General features: G+C 41.3%; 4 protein-coding genes across 5 annotated transcripts in view; all 4 read right to left on the bottom strand.

The window, feature by feature from the left end:
* Positions 1-359: 359 nt before the first annotated feature.
* On the bottom strand, positions 360-4491 carry LOC112569233. The gene is made up of 4 exons (XM_025246969.1): positions 4013-4491; positions 3147-3353; positions 2498-2660; positions 360-2289 (listed from the first exon to the last, which is right to left on the bottom strand). Exons 2-4 carry the CDS (start codon positions 3332-3334, stop codon positions 1762-1764), a joined length of 879 nt encoding a protein of 292 aa, XP_025102754.1. The 5' UTR covers positions 3335-3353; positions 4013-4491; the 3' UTR covers positions 360-1761.
* Positions 4492-9731: 5240 nt separating this feature from the next.
* Positions 9732-11842, bottom strand: LOC112571364. The gene is made up of 5 exons (XM_025250321.1): positions 11707-11842; positions 11255-11376; positions 10719-10924; positions 10437-10577; positions 9732-10108 (listed from the first exon to the last, which is right to left on the bottom strand). Exons 2-5 carry the CDS (start codon positions 11294-11296, stop codon positions 9835-9837), a joined length of 663 nt encoding a protein of 220 aa, XP_025106106.1. The 5' UTR covers positions 11297-11376; positions 11707-11842; the 3' UTR covers positions 9732-9834.
* A 4938-nt stretch (positions 11843-16780) lies between these two features.
* On the bottom strand, positions 16781-20545 carry LOC112570595. Of its 2 annotated transcripts, none has more exons than XM_025249118.1 (6): positions 20423-20545; positions 19751-19922; positions 19419-19554; positions 18881-19030; positions 18472-18600; positions 16781-17383 (listed from the first exon to the last, which is right to left on the bottom strand). In XM_025249118.1, the coding sequence occupies exons 1-6, from the start codon at positions 20425-20427 to the stop codon at positions 17193-17195; spliced, it is 783 nt and encodes a 260-aa protein (XP_025104903.1). In that variant the 5' UTR covers positions 20428-20545; the 3' UTR covers positions 16781-17192. The 2 variants fall into 2 exon arrangements, with proteins under 2 accessions (XP_025104903.1, XP_025104912.1); XM_025249127.1 differs by having other exon boundaries at positions 19751-19883; positions 20423-20522.
* Positions 20546-20673: 128 nt separating this feature from the next.
* Positions 20674-23134, bottom strand: part of LOC112561145 (carbohydrate sulfotransferase 15-like) — a 5509-nt gene continuing 3048 nt past the window's right edge. Inside the window, exons 5-9 of the mRNA XM_025233439.1 lie at positions 22730-22889; positions 22295-22464; positions 22195-22202; positions 21782-21929; positions 20674-21397 (exon numbers count right to left, since the gene is read on the bottom strand). Coding sequence (XP_025089224.1) covers positions 21201-21397; positions 21782-21929; positions 22195-22202; positions 22295-22464; positions 22730-22889 — 683 coding nt within the window. The 3' untranslated portion in view covers positions 20674-21200. The remainder of the gene's footprint in view (positions 21398-21781; positions 21930-22194; positions 22203-22294; positions 22465-22729; positions 22890-23134) is intronic.

The following is a 23134-nucleotide window of genomic DNA, read 5'->3' as shown; positions in this document are numbered from 1 at the left end:
TTCAATCAGTCAATAGCCAGGAGTTGTCGTTCTTGGCATGTGTACAAGCATTGCGTGTGTTTGGTGGGACAAAGCAAAAGAGTTTCTTCTCACTTCCTGATTTTACGAAACTCGATCATAACTGTATCGAAGATACGTATACAGAATCCATGGAGAGCCATCACGGCACACTACGGCTACAAAAAAGCGAATAAACTAGTTAAATAAAAAAGGCTGGAATAAGTTTCCAGACTCGACTTTTATATCCTCCCATACTTACCCTCCTTACTATCCTCAACACATCCCCTTACATCGAGTTTGTACAGGCTGTCACTGTAACGATTCTCGATTCAGGCGAATATAGTTAGATTCCTTTTTTTTTCTTTTTGTCGTCAGGGGAGGGCAGTTGCGTAGGTGTCGACGCGACCCCGCGCGACTCATTCTTTTACGTCATTTATGAAGTTTGACGTAAGTGAGCGTGGCAAAAGTAGTGTTGTATCAAAGAGGCAGTGAATCCGTCAGAATTAAGCAGCATTATGCAAGAAAAATAAATGAACAAATGAATAAACAGTGGAGTCTATGAAGTAATATACTTCATTCTTTACGACAAACAGAAAAGTTACGCGGAAAAAGTCTCCCCTCTGCCACCACCCGAGAATAGGAAACAATGTTAAATGATGCATTAGTTATAGTTATAGCATCGTTAAGATGACCACTATTCGTTGATTTTTTAAATATTTTCAATGCTGCTCTGAAAGACATCGAAGAAGAATATTTTTTCCTTTTATAACACAGGGAACATCACCTTTAATCAAAACAATTTATTTACATAAGGACAAATATATGAAACAAAAAGCCACGGACACTAACAAAAAGCTGAGAAAGACGAAATGAAATACTCATAAAAACATTGTAAAATGTCAATATTTAAAGTATTCAAGAAAATATGCAATTTATTTTGTATACCTCTCATCTTAAGCATAAACGGTAGGTGTATGCTTTATAATACCATGCATATCGTACAACGATAATTAAATTTACCATAATTAGCACCAGTCCAGGTACTAGCCATAAGTAGGTCTGTCTGCTACACAATGCTTGTCAAATGGATGATTCTGGTTTATATGAGAGGGTAGTGATGTACTTCAGGACGAATACCTAGATGCTGGTGTAAAATGCTCTTCTAAACATCTTGGCCCTGCTCCCATGGGGCCTCGGGATGTTTACAAATGGCATTTATGACTCTGTGCCTCAGTCTAAGAGAGGGAGAATGAGGATTCAACATAGTAAAGCAAGAGACAAACAAAGAGAAAGAGGAAAAGATACTGACATCAAATAGCAGAAGAAAATAATTTACTGTTTTTTATGAGCGGTTGTAAAATGTCCCGATGGCCTTGTCTTCCCATATCAGATCTTTTGTCCAACCTTAGTACACGGTACTGCTACAGGTAGTAACAAGGTTAGCTGTCACTACTTCTACCCGTCTATGACCACCATGTGTCGAACTACCAGTTATTCTCATCCACAGTACATCGAGTATGAGGAAAAGCCACTTTGTCTTCATGGCAAACGATTGTTTGGTCCAGACCAACTTTGCTTCCAAAACTGTCGATGATAGCGAAAATGTCCAAAACACACTCACACACGGATTTTGAACACTACAGGAGTCTGACTTTTCTCCTCAAAATGGAGAAAATAATTGCCACTTTCTAAATTCAAGATGGTTTGATATTCCACAAAAGGGAAATCAACAAAAACTTAGCAGTACATCCACAGCATGCCTCAGCTTAGAAGTAACACGTGCTTTGTTAAAAGTCTACATGTAACCAGTGTTAATGGCTTCTGCGTAGCTAGGAGGTCGGTCTTCTGTAGGGGGCGCTGAAGGAAAGGGAAGAGGATCTTGGGAATCGGGAAAGTGCTCCAGGGGATGAAGCTGCCTCGCTGATAATGGATGATAGTGTGAGGCAATGTAAGGCAGTTGAGAGGATGCCTTCCTTGTGGCTCCACATGTAATCCTTGTGGCCCAGAGCTGTCCACGCCTGCACGTACCCCGATACCCGACGAGGCTCCTGGAAGGGGAGGTAAGCGGCCGCGTGCTGGAGTCTGAGAGAGAGATGGAGCAGGTGTCTGCGGCACGATGGAGTTGCGGTTCTTGATGCTCCTTGTCACTCCTCTGCGCGTGAAGCCCGTCATGAACGTGCCAGGGACGATCAGGATGAGGCTGGCAGCTGTTAGAGAAGAGGAACTGCAGGGAGCCTTCGCGCTCACCGTTTCTGCCCATGATGCACACCCCGATGAAGCTGAAAAGGGCTGAAAAAGATAAAAGTGAGAACCTCTGGTCACCCCCGTTCACATCCAGTTCACATCCACAACCGCTTTTCTTATCTAGAACCAGCAGCCACGACAGCTGCGTACACATGGCTGGCCATGTGAGTTAGGACTGCTTCTACCCACTTTTAGTGACTACTCACAGCCAACAGTCAACAACACACTCACAGCCACTTGTGAGACTACTCACATCCAACGCCGGCCAATATTTCCAAGATCCACGTGGCGAGGACGCCGGTGGCAGACCAGCAGCGCGTGTAGGACAAGCAGTGGAACAGCAGTCCCAGGAGGAACGCCAGAAGGTAGCAGATAAGGGCCAAAGGTCAACAAAATTCGAGATCCTTCCAGCCACCCTGAACAAGGAAGTTCAGCACGACCAGGTAAGGTTGACGATTACGTAGGAGAATTGTTTAAAATACGTAATCAGCAGATGTGAATATTTTTCATATGCGATATCCGAGTGTCTTAATGTGTAACTATTACTTACACGAGTGAGCGAGGGTACACACACAATATACACATGGACATACACCACACATACACAGTACCCACATACATGTATATATAACACTAAAACACCACATATAACACATACAGATACATACAAAAAGATATTGAAAGGTATAGAGATATCTGTATAAATATAATACACATGGCATACACTTTATATATATATATGCACACACTGTCATAAACTTAGACAGGGCTTTCAGAAGTGGATTGGTTGTCGTGCAGTGATAGGTAACTTGCAATCATCAGGTTGCGTGAGTAATGTGAGATGCGTGCTGTGACAATATGCCAGACATAAAAGTAACAAAAGTACACACTAGCTCCCGCACCTTTGACCGAGCTGCTGTATGCGATGCACATGGTCTTCACAACTCGACCACAGACCCTGCCTCACTCCACCGGCATCCACCCAGCCGACCGTGGCGAACCCCACGACGTAGCACGTGAAGCCGATAATTAACAGCACGTGACCTGCCAGGAACAGGTAACGCGTTTCGCAAGATGGTGGCTCTTCCATGTGGACATCAATATTACGTCTGCAACACGGGGATTTAATACATGTAAAAAAATAATAACAACAGAAATTTGCTTACAATCCTTGAACATCATTCAGATTTCGTTATTTTGGTATAAAACGAAGAAACATTAAAATATTTGAAAAAAAGAATATTTTTACATGAATGGAGCTTGTTCTTGAGTACATTTTTAAACTGAGGAATAGAGTGCATCATGCGATCAGGTCTTGGGTCATAAAATGATCTATTAGAAGAATTCCTGCTGCATGACTTCAATGTCCATCCACAGGCATACTCATCTGTTGGACTGCTTGACTTTGCAAATAGCATGTAACGACCAGTCCAAAGGTAGAAGACGATGATCTGCAGCAGGGTTGGGGTGGGTCTCCTGGTGATCATCTTCTGATATCTCTGTGGCGACATTCTGATATCGCTCAATACCTGATTTCTGATGTCCCGTAGTATTTTCCTTCTGATGTACCTAAATATTGGCTTTTTGATGTCCCTCGGTTACTCTCCTGATATCCCCTAGTATCTGCCAACTTTCTTATAGTCTGACTGGGTTTACTTTTAGAACAAATGGATAGTGAAGGATTTAACACAGAAGGAAAGGTCATTGGAGAGTACAGAGAGTGGAGCGGAGGAAGTGATAAAGTGAAAAAGAAAAATTTCATACGCACCAGTCGTTCAGTCTCAGGCTGAATTTTATCTGTTCACATGAAGATTCTGGTGGGAGAAGATTAAGTGAGTTCTGGCAAATTCCTTCGTCAATAATGTCACTCGCAGAAGGAAATTATCTCGTCCCCAACGCCAGGTGTAAGCAGACGCAAGGTTCTGCCACTGAATGAACGAGACATTATCCCCCCGTACTCACGAGACACACTGCGACGACAGAACAAACGTTTCCGGTAAATGAAACTGATGAAAAAAATGGCGGCAAATGTTGTAGCTTCTTCCGGGTGGCCAGCTCCTGCATGACTCGGTTGCTCAGCGATTGTATATGACTCACTACATGCGTAGAACTTATTGTAATTTCAGTCACTGACTGGTGTGTGTGGTGTAACGGACTCGTGTTTTGGCTGAGCTACAAAACTCTGCCGTCTGCCATTGTGTAATAAATAATCTGCTATTGCCGTCTGTCTGTAGAACCCCATTGATTAGGTCGCTATTGTGACCATGGAAACGTGTCAGCATGCGTGCCTACGTGTTCCTGCATGCACGCATGCACGTACTTGTGTACACACGTGTATATATACTTTTTCTTAGTGTGCAGGTATTTATGCATGCACGAGAAAGTATGTACAAATATGTCTTTGAGTATGTGTGTGCATAAGATGTGTATGCATGAGTGGGAAGGGAATTAATGTTTGCGTGTGTGTACATATTACACATTCTTTGATTCCGTATTGGTAATGTGTTACAGAACCCTACTTTGATCACCAAGTTCTCAACACACATAGCTTCTAGTCATTATAACGTCTGTCAAAGGCTGGACGAGAGCTGTTGGTGAACTGAAAGAGAGGCTTTACAATCTGGTCAATGACGCACGTTGCTGGTCGTTGCTAAGGACGCTTGAGCGGGCACCACGCGTCGCTATGTAATTAGTTAGCCTTATTGGCTGACCTGTCTTTGACCCGTGTGCTGCAGCTTACATTGGCACAGACAAGGCTAGCATTATGAGATAGGTTACTAAATTGGATTTTTATCTCACAGTCGATATCAAGGTCTGCTTATGAGAGTTAGTCGGTGTGTCGCTGTTTATCATGTTCAGTAGTCGTCAGATGATCGTGTTCACTGCGCTCCTGGCACAACACAGCATGGCTTGTTTGTTTTTTGCTCCAATGAGAAGATTAAAATTGCTGTGACCCTCTGTGTCCTTTCGATTTGGGAGTGTGATTCACAGAGGGAAGTGTAGAAATATGTTAGAAGGAAGTAATTAAATAATTTATGACCGTCATGACCTAACCCCAAGTTACTGATATCGTCGATCATGAGAGGATGATATTGGCAATAATGGTAACAATGGCAATAATGGTAACAATGTTTCTGCGTGCACGAATGTACAGACATTCTTCACAGTAAGTAAAATCTATGACATGTATCATATGATTTTAGAATAACCTGTTTAGTGTGCGGAAATGCAATGAGTGAATTTGTTGTAAGAGGTAGTCTCGGTCACCTAGTCTTTTAGGCTGATCTGCTGTCTCTGTTAGTAATCTCCTAATCAGTCTAGTTCCTAAATTCTAAAGCATTTTCATTCCCTCACTTTAAAAATTTGTAATAACATAAAATATTACCTGTTTCATAAAATATCTGTCTACTCAGAAAAGAACTACACCATCAAAAGGAAGTTTACATTTCATATTTAGAGCAAAGGTATCCTGTCCCTCCACCTCATCTCATTCATTTGTGTACCCTGAAATCTACATCATTCATCTGTGTTCCCTATAATAGATATTCATCTGTGTACCTTGTGACAAATATCTGAAAAGCTGTCATGACCTCGATGGAGCGTTAAACAGCGTCTTGCAGTTCAAGGTACGGAACTCCGGAAAGAAAAACTTTTTGTCAAAACATAATGATCTCCCTTGGTGTTGTGAACACGCCGCCTGATAAATTTTACTTCAAATATAACTTGAATCATAACACAAAACTATTTCAAAATATGTTGATGCAAATCTTTTACTACACCACTGATCCTCTCCGCGAAAATTTCGGAATTTAGGAATTTGGGAATTTGAGAATTTGAGAATATGAGAATTTCGGAATTGAGAATTTTGGAATTTGAGAATTTAAGAATTTGAGAATATGAGAATTTCGGAAATTCGGAATTTGAGTACTTGAGAAATTGAGAATTCGAGAATTTGAGAAAATGAGAATTTCGGAAATTCGGAATTTGAGAATTTGAGAATTTGAGAATTTTGGAATTTGGGAATCTGGGAATTTCGAGAATTTGAGAGTTTGAGAGTTTGAGAATTGAAGAATTTAAAAATATGAGAATTTAGGAATTTAGCAATTTGGGAATATAACCATTTGAGAATATGACAATTTGAGAATTTAACCATTTGAGAATATGACAATTTGAGAATTTAACCATTTGAGAATATGAGAATTTGAGAATTTAACCATTTGAGAATTTAACAATTTGGGAATTTGATAATTTGGGAATTGAACAATTTGAGAATATGAGAATTTGGGAATATGACAATTTGGGAATTTAACCATTTGAGAATTTAACCATTTGAGAATTTAACAATTTGGGAATATAAGATTTGAGAATTTAACAATTTGAGAATATAAGAATTTGAGAATTTAACCATTTGAGAATATGAGAATTTGAGAATTTAACCATTTGAGAATTTAACAATTTGGGAATTTGATAATTTGGGAATTGAACAATTTGGGAATTTGATAATTTGAGAATTTGATTTGAGAATTTAACAATTTGAGAATATAAGAATTTTAACAATTTTTGAGAATTTAAATTTGAGAATTTGAGACAATTTGGAATATAATATTTGAGAATTTAACCATTTGAGAATATGAGAATTTGAGAATTTAACCATTTGAGAATTTAACAATTTGGGAATTTGATAATTTGGGAATTGAACAATTTGGGAATTTGATAATTTGAGAATTTAACAATTTGGGAATATAAGATTTGAGAATTTAACAATTTGAGAATATAAGAATTTGAGAATTTAACAATTTGAGAATATAAGAAATTGAGAATATGAGAATTTGAGAATATGAGAATTTGAGAATTTAACAATTTGGGAATATAACCATTTGAGAATATGGCAATTTGAGAATTTAACCATTTGAGAATATGAGAATTTGAGAATTTAACCATTTGAGAATTTAACAATTTGGGAATTTGAGAATTTGGGAATTTGATAATTTGGGAATTTAATAATTGAGAATATGAGAATTTGGGAATTTGGGAATTTGGGAATATGGGAATTTGAGAATTGGGGAATTTGAGAATTTGGGAATTTGATAATTTTAAGAATTTAAGAATTTAAGAGTAGAACTGGAACTCCAAGGCTTTGTCTCTACACACATCCGCATCTATAATACCAATGTAAAGTCAGTCCTTCTGTATGGGTCTGAGACATGGCGGGTGACAAATGCCATCACCAACAAGATACAGACATTCATCAACAAATGTCTGCGCCGCATCTTTAACATCCGATGGCCTGAGAAGATCTCCAATGCGGACCTGTGGGAGAGAGCCAACCAAAACCCTGCTAGCCAAGACATCCAGAAGCGGAAGTGGGGCTGGATTGACCACACTCTACGAAAGCCAGCCGACAATTTAACGCGACAGGCTCTGGGCTGGAACCCACAGGGGAGGCGCAAGGTTGGGAGACACAGACAGACGTGGAGGAGATCAGTCCACAGAGAGGCAGAGACAGCTGGCATGACATGGTGCCAACTGGAAAGGGATGCCCAGGACCGGATCCGATGGCGGCGTGTGGTTGCGGCCCTATGCTCCACTGGGGTATAGGAAAGAAGAAGAATTTAAGAATTTAAGAATAATGCAATATTTGTAAAGTACTTACTCACTCTCCTAAGAAAACATGGACAGCATACGAGGGGCAGGAAAACAAATAACATATGAACTATAAAAGAATAAACAACCGTACTAAACAAAGAATAAAATCAAATACAGAAATCACAAAAAGGAACCAAATAACAAGAACAAGAGCTGAAAGGAACCTGATATTCCAAAAGGAAAGGTTCGAAAAAGGACTAGCATTAAGGGAAAGGGTGTTAAGAGTAATGAAGAGGTGTGTTTTCAGTGCAAGTTTAAAGGATTCAATAGCGGGTAGGAGGCGGATATGGAAAGGGAGAGAGTTCATTGCTTCGCTGAACAATAACTAAAAATCCTGTGGACATATGTTGTTGTTTTGGGTGACAGGAAGAGTACGGAGACGATCATCACACGAGTAGCGGAGTCGTCTAGCTGGGATGTAAGGGAAGAGTTTAGCCATCTATCGTCGTCGTCTGTAAACGATATACATCATCACACGAATAAGCTCCCTTCCAGCTTTGTGTCCCGCGCGTCCTTCACAAGTTCAGACTTCAATTCACCCTGTTATTCGACCTTTTACATAATGATCCCAATTTTAAATCCTCCGTCTGCATACAGGAACTGTCAGAGAAGAAGAGAAGGCTATAGTTGGTAGTGGTAGTGACCTACATAAATTAACTTTATTATATTGAAAACTGCTTTGCCACAATCACTGCCAAGATTCTTGCTTAGTTCTCGTTCAAGAGTTTATTATTGGATTGTGCACATGTAAAATTTTAAAATGTAAAATAAATGGGAGACTTTTATGCCGCCTACCCTTCTCCACCCCACCCCACCGTCATCTCCAGGATACCACTGTTACCGACCGCTCTCCTCGCCCCTCCCAGTTTCAGACAATTTATCAGCAGACAAGAGGTTAGGCTGTTGTGGCCCTACACAAGGTGGTGCCCACGCTCACGACCAAAGTCCTCGCTATCCACAGTCGTGAAAGGAGCTCGCGAAACGGATGCACTTAAAGCTACAAGTATCTACACCCGGATGTTGTTGGCTCGCCTCCACATCCTGGAACGACAAGCTGCGGTGATCATATCATCGGGAAAACCTGGATATAACGGAGTCACAAGCTGTGTTGTTGTCTAAATCGACGATAATGAAGTCATGCGCTTGCGCCAAACAATCTTTCTCTCAAAACAAACAAAAACTGATGATTAAAATGTTAAGATTACTACAGCTACGAGAATATATTTGTGAAAAAAAAACTGTATCAAATTTTCAGTAAAATAATTAGATTATTCAAGAATATAAACTTTTATAAAAGAGAAACGTATCCAGGAAGATGTGCTACAATCATTCTTCCACACACACACACACAGACACACGCACACGCACACACGCAAGCTCGTGTATTCTAAGTAGAGCAATGAACAGTGAACAAGCTCGCCATCTGCCAGCCGACCGCTTCATGATGAAATGGTTAAGGAAGAGAATATGTAAATAATGTAATGGTACTTTTACAGGTAGTATATAATAAACATATAATGATATCCATACCTGAAACTTCTTATGAACAATTCAAAAGTAAAATCTGCTCAGACCACCCTATAGGGAAAGAAGCCGTCTGTGATTTTGCTATCACCAGTCCAACTCCAAAGATAAAAATGTAACCCAAGGATTAGAGGAAACGAAGGGTGTTCGTAACTGTTGATTTCTGCTAACTATAATGGATATTTGAAAGCAGCATCTTTTAAAAACTTGGTTTCAGGGTCAATATTCCAGTGCCGCTAGCAGTTTGGTGGTGAAGTCACGACCTCGCATCGTTGATTCTGACAAAAAGAAAAAAAAGCACATTTGCCACAACAAACTGTCCAGGTCGTTATTTTCTTTTATTATCCCTGATTTTTTTCTCGAGGCGGCGGTGAAAAGTCTACAACGCGACACACACGTGAGATGCCGCGTGACGTCAGGCTAGTATCGCGCGGCGGCTGCCATGAACATCTCCGCCTTCCGCCACCCGTTCTGGTCGCCTCCCCACCCCATGTGCAGGTACATCTCGTACTCCGTGGTGTCCTTGACCGTGCACGAGCTCGTGCCCTGCGTGCACGTCTTGGTGCTGGTCGTGGTCTGGCGGTACATCGTCATGACGGGGTAGTGCTGCGAGAAGATACCCGACACCCTGATACCCACGATGACTGGCCACTTCTGTCGCAGGTAGGTTAGCGCTTTGTCTCGAATGTCGTCGCTGCGGGGACAAATAGAACTTGCTGTATTAGATAACAAATACTAGAAACGAGAAGAACGAAAGAAAAACAGGTGGTCAGAAAAAATAGTAATCTAAACAGTCACTCAGGGCTTCTGCTAAGGCTAAATTCTTTGGGGTCCCAGGGACCCCTTCTTCAGATTTTTAAGGCTTCCTGTTCTTCGCCCAAATTTGAATGGGACCCCATTGACGAAAATTGAAGGGGTCCTCCGAACTTTTAATGCGTACTGTACGCAATTTTTTGCGTAAGCAGAAGCCCTGATTAAACAGTTTGAAAGTGTTACATGTTTAATGGGTTGAAACGTGTTACCTGTAAACTCCGACGAGGCTGAACAATCCATTCGTGTGCAGCTGGATGTTAGCGTCGCTCCCCTGGCGCTCCTTGAAGAAGTTAGCCACCTTATCCATGGACGATTGCCATGTTGCACCTTGATCAAACAGGCAGAACGTTCTGCAAGAAAAAAGTCCATTTTTAAAACCACTGTAATCACTTCATCAAAAGTTAAAGATTTCCAACTGCATGTTCTTCATGTTCTGCAATCACAGCGGAAGTTAAGTGAGTGGGAAAGGTAGAGGAAGGTATGTTACTGACCCAAGAATTTGAGCCATTTTTTTGATGTAGTTCTGTATCCGTATGTCTCCTGCCATCTTGGGAGGCGCCTCGCAGGTGTCGTTGCCAGTGGTGCCATCACTTCCACACCTGTACAGCTGGCGACTGCCCATGTTCCCCCGAGGCTCGTGGCCGCGGCGATCAAAGTACCCGAACACCTGGGCCCACGCGACGGGACCGCAACCCACCTGCATGAAAAATCCTCAACAATTAAGTAAGGTGTATAACTTCTCAAAAGTTTAAACACAAAGTACACTTAGGAAGTTTCTTGTAGAATGTTCTGTCGGCTCTGATTAAAGCCATGTGTCAAAAGGTCAACCAATAATGAAAGATGCAAAGGTACTCGACAAAAGATAATAATAATAACAATAATAATATAAAAGCAATGACAACTAACAGACAGACCAACAATCGTGTAGATAGATATCGTTAAGCACATACTGATTTTTTTTTATTCATACAAAAGCTACATTTGTCCCGACATGATTTTAAAAAAATGCATGACACAAAAACATTACCGCACAACTTCCGATCGAAAATTGATTATAGTCTGGCATCATGTTGTCCTCATCGATGGTGTAGGTAATCGTCGACGGAGAAGACTTGGCGTCTTGCTCGATGCTTCGGCTGTATGGCGAACCTGCGAATAAAGTCATGATGAGCTTTTCTTACCTACTTTTCCATAGCAACACTACATGACCCTAAGTAGTATATCTCCATTTTTGAGGGTAAATGTGATTTACTAAAATCTTTCCAGCTCTTGCTGGATGCGACAAGTCATCATGTCTAGAAATTATCGTTAAGCAAAATGACATTACAGGAGATTTACTCATTAAAAATAACTTTTCTTTGCAAAATGATTCTATCTTGACGGAATGTGGGAAGAGGAAATAAAAGGCTCGTCACATGATACTGGGTGCAGACGTGTGACGAGGCTAATCACAAGATAATGAGTGTAAGGGGTCATTACCCTTTGACGACAACCTCTTTGTCGGCGTCTTTTCCAACAATTTCAAAGTGTAGGTCGTGGGTGTCACTCGGGTGGAACTGGCCAGGCTGTAGGTGCAAGTAGACTTCACCGTAGGCCGTCTCCCGGTACCTGTGGACTCTACCCGACTTGTCGCAGACCTCGAGCAGACGACACAACTTCTCCACGCTGTAGTCGCTCCCGTTGCTCAGTCCCAGAGACCGGATGTGGTAGTCCAGTGAGTCTGTCAGCGGCAAGAAAGCAGGGTGCGACGGGGACACCAACTGGAAGTGTTTGGTGTCCGGATCGTGTGGTCCCCATACATCCTCACTCACAACTTTCTTCCGCAAATCTGACCACATCTGGGGGATGTTCTGGAGGGGGGTGGGGGGTGGGACGGGGAGGAAACATTAGTAATGAAGTTGTTGGACATATACAAATGTATGTGCAAATATATAATTTATATTCTTACTTCGCTTCAGAGAAATTTGACTGTTGGAAGGCCCTCCAAAATAAACAAGGAGATTGCATAGCCATGTGGTTAGTGTTCAGAGCAAAAGGACGAGGATTCGAAACTCCCTGGGGGCAGCAACAGGATGTTGACAGTAGTGAATGGAGATTTGATTTATTTGGGGAAGCAAACGATGATGAGGAGAATTTGAAGGTTGCCTTGCCTCGATATAGTGAATCAGTAACTTCCATCTGGGTTACTCCTTGATGTCTTTTAACTACGATTATTAACAATTCGGCATGTAGAGAGATGCTTTATTAATGAATTATAATATCCTTAGATTGTTCAGTGAGTATACTAACTTCCTAAAGATTCGCTCGGATCATAGATTACCTCACTGCCAGTCAAAGGCCTCTCCAGGATTTGACCCCCCGCCACATCACAGGCCATGTTGAGGTCAGGACTAGGGGTCAGCAGCACGTACCTCAAGCACTGTTTGCCCTCCGCCATTGCCTGACGGTTGAGGCCAACAAGCTGGGAGGGTTCCTTGCCCTGCATTATGAGTCTGTAGTCACCTGATGCAGGACAGATATAAAAGTGATTTTCCCTAAAAGTTTGCTGGAAAGTTTGCAGTCATATTGGGGTTCTTTACACAGGTTGGCATCCTTTTAGTACTGATTGTAAGTTTATTCAATCACGTGATTACTACCCCAATTTACCAAGATTTTTTCTCTTCACCCGCTTTTCGCCCACCCAGCTTTGTAACACTCGGAAAAGCCGTGTTTTTTCAGACGCAGTTGGTCTTCACTCGATGACTTGTCAATAGTATTTTCAGAACCCGACAGTGTTTGCACATGAACAGTTCTCGTCCTATCTCCCCCTCGCCGAGTTTTTTTATTTTTAAGTCTTTTTGAATGCACTTGTCAGATAGTAATTGTGCAATAAATTTCGGCTAAAATAAAAATGTGGCCATGACCTGGAGCAAAAGGTAGTTTAGCGAAAAGGGAGAAGTGTTGACTCGACCCCTCGACATACCTGTGTGAGGACCCGCTGATAAGACGGCAAAGTCGTCGTAGTTGTACCTGATAAGCCAGTAAGCGATCACCTCCCCCAGGTCTGGACGGTAGATGGGAACAGGAGCAGCTGATGGTGATTACAAAATAAATGAATAAAGGTTACTTAAAACAGTTGAGTATTCGTTTAAAGCCCTTTTAGTATCGTTGCAAAGGATTGGAACATGTCCCATACTATCAAAAGAAACCCAGTTGAATTAGAATGTGACAGAAATTAGGGTCCTTGCACCTTTACCCCGTTGAACATGCAGTTGATTTTATGATGGGTTGAGCATTAAGCTAAACATTAATCCGGATTTATCACAAAGATAAAACTAATCCAGATTTTAAATTGTACAAAATGAAAAACAAAAGATGGACTAAAACGGTTTTAAGTTTTTCTCGAATCCAGTAATTAAATTTTTCTGTCACCTGTCAGCTTCTCAAGTCCGAGACGATCCTGAAGAGTCAGCATACTGTGCCTGGTGTACCAGGGCAACTGCTGCAGCCATTTATTATCTGTAGTTGCACAGCAGCAGAATCCGATGGCGAGTAGTGATACCACCACTCTCAAACCCATGGCTGATGATAATTCTTTACCACGATGTGCTGTTGACAGGAATAAAAATGGATGTTCTACTGGGGTAAACTACCAACACATGACAACAGGAAGATGACAAGTAACATCATTACCATCATCAGCAGCAGCACCATCACAGTGGTCGTGACTACAATTTTCTTGTGAATTATCTTTATTACTTTATTGTTGTGGTGGTGGCGGTTGTAGCGGTTGTGTGTCGGGTGTAAGCTAGAATACGGTATAATGCTGTCATGGATGATGAGCAACAGTATGATAACACGATTTTCCCTGAATTTTTCATTTAATGGTGTGTCACGAGGACTGCTGACATCTAACCGTTGCTCGATGATAATGGAATGTGTGTGTTACAAAAATAAAAGCACTTAGCTGCGTTTTTTTTTAATTTTTGAGTTTGATTGCTTGTGTCCTTAACCTGTGAGCAATGAAACAATATTATTAAGGAGCAGTGATGTGGCCCTATAACATTTCAGGATTAATAATCCACCTGTATCACCTGTTGTAACCTGATTGGGCGTCGTATCGAGAGAAATAAAACTAAATGTAGAGATTTTCAAGTGTGTAGCTTGAAGCTACCCCATGACTTGAAGCTACCCCATGACCTGAAGCTACCCCATGACCTGAAGCTACCCCATGACCTGAAGCTACCCCATGACTTGAAGCTACCCCATGACGTGATCGCAGCAGCTGTTGTCGCAGCCATCAGACCTCCAGTCACGCACACCGTTATCAAGGCGGCAGTATGAGATAATGTTCTTTCTCCTCGTTTGGTGCAGCGGGGAAAAGACAGAGGTAAGGGTGCGCTGAAGTCGTGAGAACTCCGGCAACTGCCTGGAGAAACCCCCGGCGTAATTTCGCCTTTAAAAAAAAAACCACTGGTGTTGCTAGGAAGAGAGACAAGAGGGAAAAGGAACAGATAATGCTTGGCAATTCGTGTGCAGTCGTGCCCCCCGTATTCCGAGTAGTACTTACTCTTGTGTTGATGAATAAAATTGCAGCGCTTGTATGTGGCTTTTAGTGCAAAAGAAAAAAAAAACAAAAACAACTGCAGCCTGAAACCAGGAACAGTTCAAAATTGCGACCTGCTTAGTTAATATTTCGCAAGCCGCAACACAATATTACTCACCTGTAACGGCTGACCTAAATCTCGTTCACTGACATTTTTTTTCAGTCGGGTGTTGGATCTTTGAGCTAAACGACAGGTAAGTTTACGGGGATTTTTTTTTTTCTGCAGGTCTATTTTAGATGTCAACATTTGCCCTCAAAGAAATGAAAAATCACAAATATGTACATGGCGAACGTTAGCAAAATAATAACAACATTAAAAATTATAATGTCCATTTTTTCAACGTTAACAAATAACAGTCAAACGCAAAGCTGGACATAACATACATGAACAGGTGCACCAACCAACATACAAAAATAGAAACGCCCGCACATACACACACACATACACACACACTGACACACACACAAACACAAACACTGACACACTAATACACATACACTTGTCAAGAGAACTTAGTCTCACCTGAGGTTGGAGGTGTTATAAAGAACTCGAAATCTCCAGCACTAGCCCAGAGACGCAGCCGACACACAGGTACAAGCTGAAGTATTTATAATCTTGTCAACCAATCAAAGGTCGCTAAAAAATCTCCACTTTGGTGACGTCAAAGGGCGTCCGATGGAAATCGCTCGTTGCGGTTGGACGGTCTGTCGGAAGGACGAGTACATCCCGTTATGAAGTGGACTACCGGTATTGGGGAAACCCAATCACAGGAGGGTTCCGCACGATTCGTATCCACCTATATACTTACAAACACCATGTGATATGAAGGATTTAAGTGTTTCTACTACCTCTTCCGAAGGATTATTGCACGTGATTGTTTGTTAGAAAAAAAGCAGTTTTTGAATCGTTTATATTTCTCAAGTGAATGCGGACATGTATGTGGGGAGCGCTGTACAAACAGTCAATGCCGTACTAACCAGGACACGAACTGTTCTCATCTGTCGTATCTACATGCATCTCAGGTTCTTGATCGTGTGCACACCTTTTTCTTTTCTGCGTCTCTCACTATTTTTTTTATTATTATTTTTTTTCCTTTTTCTATGTGTGTCAGTTCCTCATCCTGTCAGTAAATCTTATTTTCTCTTTGAATATTTTTTTATTTGATTTGTTCCTTTCTCCTCCATATCTTTTCTCTTTCTTTGAGACTGTCAGTTATGTTAAGCTCAACCTGAACATATGTAAAAATTGTATTTGATTACTGGCTAAACTTTTTATCAAACATTAAGACATTTACATACGTAAGAATCCACGTCTGTGTGCTATTGGCGCGCACATTCTATGATATTTGTTGTTATTCTTTCCGTTATCAACACACACACAGGCAGCATGTATAGCAGTGTGTAGGAAGGTTTGCTTGCGCAAGTGGTTTGTACATCTGTGCATGCTTACCACGACTTTGATGATGCCCAAGGACACAGATACTCATTCAGTTTTACAGCAATTTTTATTTTAAATTTGTCATCTTTATCAGAAATTATGAAAACACAATACGCAGGAAATAAATATGAAAGCAGACGCAGGAAGGTCCCAACATGTAAAAATATATTATTTCTTTCATGTGGGACAAACACAACCCTCTGCCCTCCTTCCCTCTCTCTCTCTCAAACTGTGGGAGGGAAGGGAGAAAGAGAGAGACTGTCTCTTGTCTAAGTGTTTGCGAGAGGGAGAGGAAGGGAGAGAGACTGTGTGTCTATGTGAGAAAAATGAAGAAAGAGAGAGAGACTGCGTCTGTGAAAGAGAGGGAGGGAGAGAGAGAGTATGTCTCTGAGAGAGATGGAGGGAGAGAGAAAGACTGTCACTGTGTATATGAGAGAGGGGGAGAGATTGTATGTCTCTCTGCGAGAGATAGAGAGAAAAAAGAGACTGTATGTGTCTCTGTGTGAGAGAGAGAAAGAGGGAGAAAGATAGAGACTGAGTGTGAGGGTAAGAGAAAGAGGAGAGAGAGAAGAAAAGAAACTGTGTTTATGTATGTGTGTGTGTGAAAAAGAGAGATGTGAGATAGTGTAAGTGAGAGACAGAGATGCTATGTCTGTGTGAGAGGAGAGAGAGAGAGACGATGTGTGTCTGTGAGAGACAGAGGGTGGGGGAGAGAGAGGGAGGCTATGCGTGCGTGCATTATTTCTTTCTCTTCATATTGACGTCATCGCTCCTACGTCATGCAGCGAAGCAGCCAATCAGCGATGTCAACACACGATAAATAAATTCCGCGACGCCCGCACAGCCACTGACAACGCCCACTGAGCCACGTGCACAGAGTTCGCTTCAGTGCGTACACAACAACAATAAACAAAGTGAATTCCATCAACATGAAGCACAGACCTAGTTGGCCCGGGGCGGCTCACTCATCCGTATCGGCGAGGTTGAGGTCACGTTGTCCTTTTCCGCCACCGCCTTGTTGAGGACTTTGAGGATTGGGCGTGTCCGCAGCTCTTGAGGAAGCTTCCAGAAGCGGCGGCGCTTGCGGCGGATGGGGAGACAGCGGAACAGCGCCATGATGCAGGAAGCAAGGACTGGGGAATGTTCATCACAAACATTACGTATTTATCTCACACAATAGCGTTACTAATTTCAATCAACACAAAAGTTACATTTCTTTCCAGACAGCGCATTTTGTGGCAATCAATCTTGCTAGTCTTCTCTGAATTTCTCAGTCCAGTCAGTTTTTGTTATTATTATTATTTTCAATGAAAAGGACGAGTTGACACAGCACGTTACAGGAAGCTCCTGATCACAGGCTTTCTAACTTCGTTATCCTTCACACAAGCAAACACCAAGACACCCTTCTTCTTCACATGGCGCTTTACGAGCAGCTTTCAAGTTGCTGATCACGTGTAATTTATTTAGGAATGGCAAGAAAACCGTCTCCTTTAAACTTTAGACGACTTGAGATTCAGAATGAATTTCGTTCATTGGCTGATTCCGTTTATTGACTCATGATCGTTTGAACATTAGGTTTTCTTGTGTGGCTTAGTCATCATGGCGTCTCCAAGTACCACTAAGGTGGTCACAGAAAGGTGCTGTAGGTAATGGCCGCAATGACTCATTCTTTCAACTGCTGGGCTCCAAAGTCTCCGCCTGTTTGCCGAGAGTTTTGGTGGGAAAGGGAGAATACCTTAAATAATGAAAGCACGCGGTGACTGCTACATTGTCTCATCAAAAACTTGAGCCAACATCTGTGACCTCACCTTGGCAATCTACTGGTCACAGCCTACATCCTTTTGTCATGGGCTAACATTGCCCATCCAACCACAAACAGCGCTTGTGACGGGCGGAATAGTTAAAAGGGTTTAAAGGCCTATCCGAGGTAAGAAAACATGGTAAAGCTGAAAGTTGCTGGCAGGTAAAGCACTGTCGTTAGTTTTGCTAACCAATTATACAGTATAATTTTGAAACCATAGACATGAACTGATGCGTTCAAAGTCGTTGAATTGTGATTGGAACGCTGTTTAGTTCTCATGATTAGTAAAAGTGTATCTAAGTCCAGCCAGTCAAAGAAAGTGTGTATATGGATGAGTGTTTAAAAGCTCTGTAATTAGTAACATTTAGATAATAGGCCTATTATTTTGGGACGCCCATACATACAGTCCTGCCCTCTGACCTGCACAGAAGACCCCAGTGGTTGACGCCACAAAAGCCCAGCCAGCAACGTCCACGGATCCCAGCGTCCTCTCGGCTCGGTTCTTAATCTCTCCAGTGAACACCACGAGACTCATGAAGTGAATCACAGCTTTGATGTTCATCAAGCAGGTACACACAAGATGGAAACATAATATTATGTACCAGTCTAGCTGACACGCGATCAAAAGCGGACTTTGCATAAAATGAAAACGGTCTTTTTTATAAGTGATCAAGATCACATGTTGCCAACTTTTGGATTTGGTGTTTTAGTATTTGTATCAAGTATTTTGATAGTATAGAGAGAGACTAAAGTAGATTGTTTCTCAATGTCTCTAAGGAGTTGTTTTTCGCTAAAGACATTAAAAGGAGTGCTGCATGTATAGATATACCTGAGAGTGCAAAGACGAACTCCGGTGCCCTGTTTTCAGCCAGAGCCGAGAACAAACTTGCATGGGAACTCAGCTCCAGAATAATGGACATTCCGTATCCTAGCAACGCCATCGTCACTAGCGACTGCACCGTTAGTGCCGAAGCTATATCTGCAGAGAGGCAAAGACAAGTCAGTTGTCATACAGTGCAGTCCTGTCAGTCAATTGTCATACAGTGCAGTCCTGTCAGTCAATTGTCATGCAGTGGCAGTCCTGTCAGTCAATTGTCATACAGTGCAGTCCTGTCAGTCAAGTGTCATGCAGTCGAAGTCCTGTCAAAGTCAGTTGTCATTCAGGAGCAGTTGGTCAATGACCAGTGATGCCAGATGACTAAAAGTCTCACGTTCTGCTTTTCTGTAAGATCTTGAAACAAATTAATATAGTAATATCCCATAAATGAAAGTTTACAGCAACAGATATTCTTCCCTTAAATTGCTAATTAAAGTTAAAATTTAACTGGTCAGAAGGCAGAGCTAACTTTTACTCTAGTACAACTCACTGACATTGTGGATCTTTGTCACAAAGTCACACTCCCCGTTCTTGTCACAGACGCGCCATACTCCGTAAGTGATGAGTTCATTGTCTCGTACGTTTGTATTTATTTGTTCGTAAGAATCGACGAGATTTCGTCTCACCTGTGTCAATAAACATGATACAATACAACTTTATTAATCCATAAGGGCGATTACAAGTAGTGTTCCTATTCTAGCAACATAATACAAACACCAGACTCTTTACAGGTTGTGGTATACACTGACTAACAAATGAACCATAAAAGTTCTATATCTTGTTAAAGTTTATTTTGTAAGCTTTGAGAAGAAAACGTTTTACCCAAACAGAAGACGCAAAGCTGGAAGCAAACAGAACGAAGGAAATGTACATCAAGACTCGTCCCGATTCAAACACATGTCGTTGACTAGACCTGGACATCCCCAGCACACCCTTGGCAGCAACGGTTTTGGTCCTTAAAGCAGGAAGACGGTAGTTATTGATGTCCAGGAACCTTATTAGTAAACAGATGAAAATAAAAAAAGAAAGAAAAGAATGGAAGGTAAGAAAAAAAAAAGAAAAGAAAACAAACAAAAAAGATGCAGAAATAAAGGTAGAAAGAAGAAAAAAAACAAGTTGAAAACTAAAATAAATAAATTAAGATAATGGTAATTGAAAAGGAAAGCATCGTGGAGAGAATCACAGAAATAATAACAGAATCGCAGGAAAAATCAGTGTGTGACTGTGTGAATAACAGAAAGAATTACGGCAAATATGATAGAATATTATAGAATACGTTATTTGTTGTATTTTATTTGTCAAGTCCCATGTTTTCTGTAAAACCAAGGAAGGACTGGAGGTCTGATGTAACATTGAGTGACAGGCTCATGGCGTGATTCTAGATCTACGTGATTCAACTGATCCTCGGCTCGATGTTGTTTTCTGTACACACTGTTTACGACACGGTTTCCTGTAAATAACCATTTAAATGTGTCAAACATTAACAAATCATACCTCATGATGGATATTTCTATCGCTGATTTAATACAGCTTCAGTAACTTGTGCTCGTGCGTTGTCTTTGGCAACCGGTCGTTTCAGTTTGAAGGGGAGATCACTCTGAAGCTTGAGTTGAACATTTTAAACTTGTCTCTCAAAAATTTCTTTTCTTATTTATTTACCAGACTGCACGCGTTTGTTTTTTTTAATCTTTTTAAATTAATCTTGTCAAGTGTCTGTTTCTCTTCTAAGCTCATAAAGTCAAACAAGTTTTTCTTCCTTTTATTTCAGCTTTTCTTTTCTTTTTTTCCTATTCACATGTTTGTAAATTAGTAAATTATACTCTACATTATCAAGTATAAAACGAAACACATCATACTGAAAAAAGGAAACATGCAAATCATACATACATCATATAGTACACGCGAGTATATGCTTATACCATGTAAATATCAAAGAACAAGAATTTGCAAAATGAAAGTATTATTTAAAATGCACTTGACATGTCCGGCTGACACTTTATCTCCACTCCCTCTCTCTCCTTTTCTCTCTCTCGTGTGCGCGCGCACATCACGCACACACATTTTTGCTTTAAGGTATATTCTGGTGCACGTGCATGTATAATACCAAGCAATGCTTTGGTATAATCTCTTTCATGTCTCGAAACATTTCGAGTTTCATACAATATAATCCTCAGTCTACCTCCTGCCACAGCACGTGTCCAGTTTTTGCGATCTTATCTTATTGTCCTTCAAGGCATAAAATTGCTCCAGTTTTCTTTCACGATGCAAAATCTTATTGTCCGCCTTCCTGCCACAAGAAACGTTTGTCACTCAGCATGGTGGCCAGCTGCTCGTTGTATTTACGGTAAAAATTTGTCAGCAGCTTCCGAGTTTCCGGCAACATGTCGCCCACGGCCTTGTCCTGGCTGTTCCTCACGAACGCTCTGTCCTGCGCACTTATCTTGTCAAGGTCGCTCGGCGGAAGTGATGCTGAAACGACAGGTAAGATGTCTGTTATTGATGTCGTCATACTACAGGACAGGTGGGATGAAATTGTTTTCTGATAATAGATTAAATGTAAGTACAATATAATCTGAGTGAATAGGTGTGCATCTCCATAACCGAAAGTGTGCTTATCCCCCACTCCTGGAAAAATAGTATCTCAAACTAAGTTTTACACAATAATTACAAATAATTTGCACCAAACACAAACGCGTGATAAAGTGATATGTAATACGGACAAATAATTCACGGGATCTGGTCACGCGGTAAGGTTGGTGTAGGGTTACCTGTTTGCTGAAGTATGATACCAGGAAGATAAATATTGCTTTGCCAAACAAATGTATTTTCCCGATACTGTCATGGATAACTCACCAAGCCCTAGGAAATCCATAATAGTTTGAAGATGATGGCTTATATTCTTAGAGTAGTCTTCATTCCTTATTATCAGCATCTGGTGCCGAGGGAAAACTTTAAGCCACTGCTCCAGCCAGACGGAGTACATACTGACCATGAGGCGAATCTGAAATGTTGAAGGTGCATATTTCTGCGTTCAGTTTGTACGTGGACAATCTCCTTTCATCACCTCTGAGCAAGACAATTTTAGAGCAAGTGTTAATAAATTTGACGAACCATTAATTACTATCTCCTATGTCATGCAAGGGAATGATGATGATTGATGATGATGGGAAAATCCCGTGAAAAAGTTAGGAAGAAGAGCTTCCAGAAGGCTGTAGGATACAGCATAACAACCATTCACCCGGCAATCAAACAAACAATTGCAGTACGCCTTTATCTAGTGATGTTTGTCTCAATTAAAATAAATGGTAATTAGACTTAAGGGTGTAGATCGACCTCAGTGTCAAAAGTGTGAAACTGTTTACTGACCGGGATAGTCATGTGGAGAGTTCTGTTTAGCAGGCAAGTGGTACGTGGACTGCGATCTGGCACACAGCTCCAGCATGGCGACGGATTGCTGAACTTGCAGGTGAAACAGCTTGGCAGAGACGTTGTGCTCGCTTTTAAAGCGGTCCAGGAACAGGTACTCGGAGTAGAGCCTGGTCACGTGACAACAGTTACAGTATCGGGTGGGCTTCCCACAATCAAAGGCACTAAAATGTCATGCTCTGAGCTGTTATCGTCACAAACTAACGTGGATTTTGTTCGTTCGCTAAGCAGTAGGCAAAGGCATTGCTGGTAAGCGTATGAGAGAGAAAAAGAGAGAGACCTCGAGAATGCGTGCGTGCGTGTTCATAGCTGTCTTGTCCATTTATTGACTCACTGGCTGTTGATGTATCTTTTTTTCTCCTGAAAATGACTAACCTTTCAACTGGGTGCCTCAGCATCAATAATAACTTAACATCAGGTGTGAGGTGACGTAGACAGTGGGGCGTGACCAGAGCAGTTTCTGCTGTTGCACCTGTGTTCTGGGGAATGAGTTCCCAGCCAGAGAAATCCCAGAAATAAGTGGGACTGCCTTCTCCTACAACATATAAACAAACAAACATACAGGCATACTCATACAACGTATGATTACTTCTTGCACATGTGAATGTGTCTCACTTGCTAAGCGCTGAAAATTTTCATACCCAGAAATGTTGTCGCCATTATCTACATGGCGTGGCAACGATGCAAACGAACTCATTGCTTATTGTGTACATTGTTATCATAAATCAGTATATACGTCAACATTTCTCAGTCATTTTATATGATTCCTAGGCTTTATCA

The sequence above is a fragment of the Pomacea canaliculata genome, linkage group LG1, assembly GCF_003073045.1.
Source record: "Pomacea canaliculata isolate SZHN2017 linkage group LG1, ASM307304v1, whole genome shotgun sequence".
Classification (NCBI taxonomy): domain Eukaryota; kingdom Metazoa; phylum Mollusca; class Gastropoda; order Architaenioglossa; family Ampullariidae; genus Pomacea; species Pomacea canaliculata.
Note: the sequence above shows the minus strand (reverse complement) of the source record. Positions and strands in the feature narration are given on the sequence as shown.

Coding starts and splice junctions, on each gene's coding strand:
- LOC112571364 (XM_025250321.1), bottom strand. CDS start 11,296: ATGATGCCAGACTATAATCAATTTTCGATCGGAAGTTGTGCG. Junction 10,578..10,718: donor AAAATGGCTCAAATTCTTGG/GTCAGTAACATA, acceptor TTTTTCTTGCAG/AACGTTCTGCCTGTTTGATC. Junction 10,109..10,436: donor AGCCTCGTCGGAGTTTACAG/GTAACACGTTTC, acceptor TTGTCCCCGCAG/CGACGACATTCGAGACAAAG.
- LOC112569233 (XM_025246969.1), bottom strand. CDS start 3,334: ATGGAAGAGCCACCATCTTGCGAAACGCGTTACCTGTTCCTGGCAGGT. Junction 2,661..3,146: donor ATACAGCAGCTCGGTCAAAG/GTGCGGGAGCTA, acceptor TTCCTTGTTCAG/GGTGGCTGGAAGGATCTCGA. Junction 2,290..2,497: donor AATATTGGCCGGCGTTGGAT/GTGAGTAGTCTC, acceptor TATCTTTTTCAG/CCCTTTTCAGCTTCATCGGG.
- LOC112570595 (XM_025249118.1), bottom strand. Junction 19,031..19,418: donor GACAAAGATCCACAATGTCA/GTGAGTTGTACT, acceptor GCCTCTCTGCAG/ATATAGCTTCGGCACTAACG. Junction 18,601..18,880: donor GTTCGTCTTTGCACTCTCAG/GTATATCTATAC, acceptor TGAACATCAAAG/CTGTGATTCACTTCATGAGT.